This window comes from Oratosquilla oratoria, chromosome 2 (assembly GCF_046742065.1).
Source record: "Oratosquilla oratoria isolate Oo_2021 chromosome 2, ASM4674206v1, whole genome shotgun sequence".
Classification (NCBI taxonomy): domain Eukaryota; kingdom Metazoa; phylum Arthropoda; class Malacostraca; order Stomatopoda; family Squillidae; genus Oratosquilla; species Oratosquilla oratoria.
In genome coordinates, this window is record NC_134778.1 from 59613477 (window position 1) to 59621152 (window position 7676).

General features: G+C 43.4%; 1 protein-coding gene across 1 annotated transcript; it reads left to right on the forward strand.

Annotated features, from left to right (window-relative positions):
• Positions 1–203: 203 nt before the first annotated feature.
• Positions 204–1665, forward strand: LOC143033978 (uncharacterized). Its single transcript, XM_076199745.1, has 2 exons — positions 204–567; positions 1016–1665. Exons 1-2 carry the CDS (start codon positions 466–468, stop codon positions 1451–1453), a joined length of 540 nt encoding a protein of 179 aa, XP_076055860.1. The 5' UTR covers positions 204–465; the 3' UTR covers positions 1454–1665.
• The last annotated feature ends 6011 nt before the right edge of the window (positions 1666–7676 follow it).

Here is a 7676-nt window from a genome sequence, read left to right on the forward strand (position 1 = left end):
GTTTTTGTTTTCTTTTCAGAAATGCAAGATGCTGATCGATATGGTGTCGGTGACGTCGGAGTATGTGGTCTTCACCAACGCTTCCACTGTCAAATACTTAGGCAACGCCATTCTGGCGGAGTATAAGGTGAGCTGAAGGGAGGGCGAACGAGGAAGTAGGGCAGATTCACTTTCACCTTTTCACAGTTTTTTTTCTTTTTAAGTCGTACGCATTCTACAGTGCCACGGACCTCATATTCTTTCCAGTCTCTATAATGTTAACTGCCACACTCTCCCTCACCATACCATACCCTGAGCCTCAGAATCTTCCGCCGTTTACGGCCCTCTTCCCTTCTGCAGGTGGGTCTTCCCAAGATCTACACGGTGGACGTGGAGAACTTCAGCACCGTGGTGGTGGAGGTGCCCCTGGCTCGCTCGCTGGGTCATGCCTTCCTCAACATCTACACGCCCTCGCTGATCCTCCTCATGACGGCGTACACCACCCTCTACTTCAGGATGGACATCTTCGATGTCCGGATCATGACCGCCCTCACCGCTCTCCTCGTCATGGCCACGCTCTTCTCGCAGGTGACGCCTGGGACTTTGGGGTTTAAGATTATCTTCCTTTACTGCCGTCTCGTACTGACTCTAGTGGGCTCGAACCGTCTACCATTCTTGCCCTCAGACGTTGGCGCGCTGTCCACTCGGCCAGCACGCTCCCCTTATATATATGTATGTGTGTGTGTGTGTGTGTGTGTGTGTGTGTGTGTGTGTGTGTGTGTGTGTGTGTGTGTGTGTGTGTGTGTGTGTGTGTGTGTGTGTGTGTGTGTGTGTGTGTGTGTGTTTTGATTTGAGAATCCCTCCACAACTCAATTATACAGGAATGAAAGTCTTGCCTATTCTTGAATGTTTCACTCGTCATCTTTTTCATACCAGTGCTGTGCGTGTTGACATTTATGATGCTTGTTATGCATAAAAGCCTCGCTAATCATGACTCACCACGCCGCTCACCAATCCCCTTTTCCGTGTCCCTCAGGTGTCTGAATCCCTTCCCAAGACCTCCAACTTCAAGATGATCGACGTTTGGCTTCTGTTCTGCATCATGGCCTCTTTCGTCATCATCATCTTCCACGCCCTCATCGACTACGTGTACACAGAGGGCGGGCTCTACACGCCCGAGCTAGGTAACAAGACCCCCCAGGGGGTGAAGCAGGTCAGTCCTTTGTCCAAGGCGTGGATTTCGGGTGTGAGGATCGTGGACGACAAGGGAGGCAAGGACAGACACCCGAACGGCGTCGTCGGTGCTGGGATGGCGAAGCTGAGTCGTCGATTCGGGATCTTCCGCATAAAGCTCGTGCAGATGTCGGAGAGGAGGATGGTGATGCTCGCGCGGATCCTCGTCACTGGCGGGATCTTGCTCTTCAACGCGCTCTACTGGGGACTCATCTACACGTTGAGAGTCCCCATGGAGTGAGGAGGGACACGAGGGAGTCCGAGCTGCAGGCTACGGGGTCCTGTATAGTCTTGTGAACTTCTGGAAAGATTCGTTTATGAGGTTGTGGGTAGGCTACTCTCTATACAACACATATTTTGAAATTACGTGCACATGTATTTTTCACCCATACACATAAAGCGTGTTCGTTTGTGTGTGCATGCGTGCGTGTGTGTGTGTGTGCTGTCTAATTGTACTATATAGGAAAAGGTGCGCGTGCCCGCGCGTCTATTGTTAGCCACATTTGTTCCGTTTATTGAGGATATGACGATGTGAAAGTATTCAGCATTGGTGGCCCACTACAGGACCACTGCCTTATCCCCTGAAGTGCGATACAAGCTTTGTACAGTACCTCGCTACGATGAGTTAATCCACCTGGGTGAGGTCGTGTGGATAGGCGAAGTGTACGGGAAGAAGCGAGCCTGAATGGTCGTGGGTGGTCTGTGAACATTGTAATGAATTCGACCACAAACACCTGAAACACGGAAATACAACATAGGTACACGAAGGATTACAAAGGATTACAAAGGCGGAGCATGCCGACAGGAGACCTTTTGGTCCATATCTAGGTCGGATGCGAAAAAAATCATAATAATAATACATTAATAAATAAAACTATAATGATATAAATAGCAAATAAAATACATAAATAAATGCATAGGTATAGTTAAATAATAAACAAACAGGTAAATAGCAAATAATGATAAACTGACATATAACTAATAATAAATGAAAATCGAACAGACAAATGATAACAAAACAAAAACAAATAATATAAAATAAATTATAATCATTACAGCATCTTGCTTAGGTGTTTATCTAAATGATTCTTAAAGCTTCGAACTGAACTACATTGCACTACCTGTGCAGGAAGTTTATTCCATTCATTAATTACACGGTTGGCGAATTTGTTTCTACCTACTTCCAAATTGAATCTATTTCCGGACAGTTTGAGATCATTGTTTCTTGTCTGATTCTCATTCAATGTGAACATTTCGTCACTTTTGATGTTGCCAATTTCCTTTGGAATTTTAAAGACCTGTATCAAGTCACCTCTGAGTCTACGCTTTTTTAGGGAAAACAGATTCATATGTTTTAGTCGATTTTCGTATGATTTATTTTTTATATATGGAATCAGTTCTGTGGCTCGCCGTTGTACTTTTTCCTGTCTGTCAATGTCTTAAATGAGATTCGGTGACCATACTGATACAGCATATTCCAAATGTGGACGAACTAACGATTTATATAGCTTGTTAATGAGTGATGGACTTTTGAAATCAAAATATCGCGCAATCAGTCCTAGATTCTTATTTGCTTTCTCAGAGGCTGAAATACACTGCTTGGTTGATTTGAGATCATTAATGATAATTACGCCGAGATCCTTTTCAGTACCCACTTTTGTTAACGAATTTCCAAATAACTTGTAATTGTACTTACTGTTATTTTTACCTATGTGCATTACCTTGCATTTATTTGTGTTAAATTTCATTAGCCACTTTTCAGACCATTGCTGTAATTTATCTAAATCTTCTTGAATATCTAATTGGATTAAGTGATCATTTGCCACTCCGCACAGTTTTGTATCATCAGCAAATTTGGAAACAGTAGATTTTAGTCCATGGTCTATATCATTTATATATACTATAAATAGAAGTGGTCCAAGAACAGAACCCTGAGGAACTCCACTTGTAACATTTTTCCATCTAGAAGCTTTTCCATTTAAAACAACTCTGTTTTCGATCATTCAACCAATCACTAGTCCAACTTAATAGACTATCACTTATTCCGTGCGAAGCTAATTTAGTAAGTAGTCTTTCGTGTGGGACGGTATCAAAAGCTTTTGCAAAGTCTAGATAGTCTATATTGTTTCTTTTGTCATAATTCGAGATAACTGTGTTGTAGAATTCGAGTAAGTTAGTCACGCAAGAACGTTTCCGTCTGAAACCATGCTGGCTATCATTTATCAAACAGTTACTTTCTAAATAATGTTCGATAGCATCTCTGCACCTCTGATGTCCACCATTGCAGAGCGGGGTTGGGAAGCCATTAAAATGAGCTATGAACAATAACAAAATAACTCCCGGGGATCGAACTCGGGATGCACATGTTTCAGGCAGAAACGCTACCCACTGTTCCACACGGACTTATTTGATGAGCAATACCTTAATTTGTCTATTTGTTTTTCCCGTCAGGTGCACTTGCGCACCGTTGGTTTTCCAATTTCATGAACTCGATGAAAGTATGACAGAAAATTAATTTCTCGTCATGAGATCCTGCATATGCGATGGAGTGGTTTTCTTGTACATATTCCACTGGGGCTCGACCCCTTTTCTGTACTCCCATTTCTGACTGCACAAGAACGCTTCCGTCGATCACGAGTCCAACACGTGATCCAAAGACCAAGGAGGTGAATCACACCACGCAGGGGATTAATGGGAGTTCGTTGGAACTTGGGCTAGACATTCCTCAGTGTCAACTCGTACTGCGTGATATATATGCTTAATTCACCGAGTCTTTTATTCAGGAGAACTAAAAACTATCATTTTTTGACAACCCTATCACCAAAACTGACACTAGTGTAGTAATTCTTCTCTTTACGTACTTATAGTTAGTATATGTCATTCTTCTCCTTATTGCATATGTAGCACTCCTTTATTGTATATGTAGTACTTAATCTCAACATATATTAAATCTTTTATGTTAGTAGTCTACGTAGTCATTACGTTACGTAATCGCTCTACGTGGGTCGTTAGACCATACGCATACGCTGTGCCACGCCTATATTCCACAGCATTCATGTATTTAGTATAACGTTAGCCCCTAACCGTTTTGCATGCAAACTCCTCTTTATATGTGTTTCTCTTACCTTATCATATCCGTATGTTATCTATATGTTTGTCTGTATTGTTCTACCTGGCAAGAGGGTGCCTAAGCTGGAGCCCTGGCACAGGGTAGGGGGCATGGCGGACCTCTGGCTTGCTTCTGGGACCCTCTCGCCAGGTGGAATTTGTAGCTAGAATAATAAATAAATAATAAAACAATGGAATACAGAACATTTTCTTCCAGACCTTATCAGGACAGGGCACAGTAAATCATGACTAGGCAAGACGGTTCCAATAGCAAAACGGTCAGCCAGACATCACTTGGAACAAAAAAAAAAAAAGTGATTTGATCGACCGAGATTCCATTTTGCCCAACACCCGTATGAAAACAACTTAACGCCAGGCTGAAAAAAAAAACAGATTCTAGAATGGTGCTTCTCTAAATACAAAACGTTTCCTCTAGTTGGAATTTCTGAAAATCGGAAAATTCTACACGTCGTAGCTTTTCGTCCCGAATATGTGAATTTCCGAATTTTAGTGGTTTCAGACAAAGAGAACTATTCGTATTGTTCTACGGACCAATCCGCAAGAAGATTTCAGAGAAGCATAGGCTAATTACCAGAATGTCACATTCTAACCCAGACCTACCAGTTTTGATTTTCATCTTAATATACTTTTTTTCGTAATGCCTTTATGATTTTTTTCTTGTTAGCGTTGTAACACTTGTTTACCCAGTTCATAAAAAAAGAACTATTTCGTAACATTATTTAGCATAGTTTTATGCTGCTGGAACCAATATGGCCCCGGTGCCTAGTACAAAGAAAGAAAGAAAAATGTCGACCACATCAGACACATCAGAGTTTCATCAACGCCATTCCAAAACTTCTTCGTGACACTGTAGAATTTGACGAATAAAGAGAATACTAATAACAAAGAAAAAAAAATAAAAATAAACATGCAATCAGGTTACGGTAGAAACCACGTTCCTCAGAAAACGAAAAAGTTCATCACGGGCTTCGTAGGATCCTATGTATATAAAAAAAAAAATGAAGTTTTCCAGTTTTGAAAATTTCCTAGCGTTTTTATGACCACCTTCCGAAATCCGGCAAAAATGTCTCATTGTGTAAGGCAACGGCAATGATCCTGCTTGATTACGACTATGCCGTCGACGAATCGGAATCAGATGTGTCGGTCTCCCTTAAGGTTTGGGAAAGGACTTTCCAAGAAAAAGAAGAATTATAGAAGGAGAAAGAAGAAATAAAAGAAGAATTAAAGGAGAAAGAAGAAATAAAAGAAGAATTAAAGGAGAAAGAAGAAATAAAAGAAGAATTAAAGAAGGAGAAAGAAGAAATAAAAGAAGAATTAAAGAAGGAGATCATAATTAACATTTCAAAACGGTATGCCGAGGAGTACATTGAGAGTGTACCATCGAATAAAATGAAAATAAAAGAGACCAGAGGTCCTGAAGCGAGCGAAGCGAGCAAGCGCTGCAAAAAGGGTCCTCCGGAAACTGTGCTCCTCGGGAGTCTCTTGCGTTTCACCTGCGACTCCTCCTGGTCGAGGGGAGCCTCGAGAAAGACACCAGGTGGAAGAGACGGACAGAATTTGAAGAGGAACCGCTGGGCCGAGAGTCCCTTCCGAGGCACTCCGAAAATCGCTTGGAGAGGCACCGTGACCTCAAGGAGGAGGAGGAGGAGAAGGAGGAGGAGGGGAGGCCACCCTCCTGCGGCAGACACGCACATGCTCTTCCCGGCCTCCTCCAGGTGACTTTAGTCGGCTTAGAGGACGCTCTTCTCCAGCTGGAAGCGCAGCTGGCGACAGAAGGACCCCGGCAGGTGCCGCCCTTCGCAGCTGGAGAGGAGCCCCGTGGCGGGATGGTCACTCCGCTCACCCTCGGAGGGCCACCGCCGCCTCGAGTGTTGCGTCCCCAGTTGTCGGAAGGAGTCGCGAGAAAGACAGACGCGAACCTCAAGAAGAGAGACGGTGCTCTTCTCTTGGAGGAGGGGTGGCCGGTGACGACGACGAAGAAGAAGAAGAATCCTCAGGCCCCTCCCTCCTCCTCGACGGTGATGCTCCTCCATGAGATTTGGCAAGGCGACGGCCTCCGCTCGCCCTCGTTGGTGAGGTTCTCTTGCCGATGGGGGGTACCGTCCGTCCTTCGTGTCCTCCTCCTTGCCGACGAAGAGTCAGGCGAACTAAGGCGAAGAGCGAGGTTGTCCTTCAGCGGTTAGGACATCTGAGCTGACGTCATACATCCGCCCCGCGGCATATACTTGCAAATGTATCACTGGATTTGGTAATAATTGGAATGAGAAAAGTCGAAGGTGGAGATAGGTAGATAGATAGATAGATTGAGAGAGAGAGAGAGATGACGACGGACCCAGTTACTCAGATGCAGGATAGGGTTCGGTTATGAAGCCGACACATCATCAGTATCTTTTTCCGTTACTTTTGTACCGAACTTTGACGAATATCATCACCATTCATGGTTTCGTGTCGCGCCTCCTTAACGGTTCCGTACTTTCGATATCACATTCCACACAGTATGTGTCGTTTCATGACACCTCAGGTGTTCTACTGAAGCTCTCTCTCTCTCCCTCTCTTTCTACCCCCCCACTCTCTCTCTCTCTCTCTCTCTCTCTCTCTCTCTCTCTCTCTCTCTCTCTCTCTCTCTCTCTCTCTCTCTCTCTCTCTCTCTCTCTCTCTCTCTCTCTCTCTCTCTCTCTCTCTCTCTCTCTCTCTCTCTCTCTCAGTGACCCTAGTTCTGCACCTGGAGCCTTGGTAGATCCCAGTGCTTTCTTCGTGCGCAAGTGATGATGTACAATGACTGACGTTTTTCTCCGAAGCTATATCAGTAGCACCACTCGCATGTCTTTACGATACGATTTGATTTATTCGGTCGTGAAAACAAGGATTTAATGTGAGAAATGAGTTCGAACAAAGGAAATACATGTGAAAATAAAACGAGTCGCGAAGATTGATTGCGCCGCGGGCTCTGTGACCCATCTCGCATGTACGGACCGCACAACCGCATAATCTGTGTTCGCATAGGCCTATCGTACAAGCGCATAATTCGCATAGCGTTTTCCCATAGCCTGCATAAGAATTTTGATACTGAGAATTCTAGTCTTAATTTGTTGAACGCATGTGCGAAAATCCACAAAGTCAAGTTCAAGACAAAGGTGTAATTACATATGAAGACAACTGTACAATATAGAAAATATACTTTAGGATAAAAAAAAATGTAACTCGAGAATGCCAGTTATATAAATGACAATGCAGAATATTATTATTTATTTATTTATTTATTCATTTATTTATTTATTATTACTATTATTATTTCTTTTAAGACTTGTGTTGGCACGATGTGTATATAATTATAT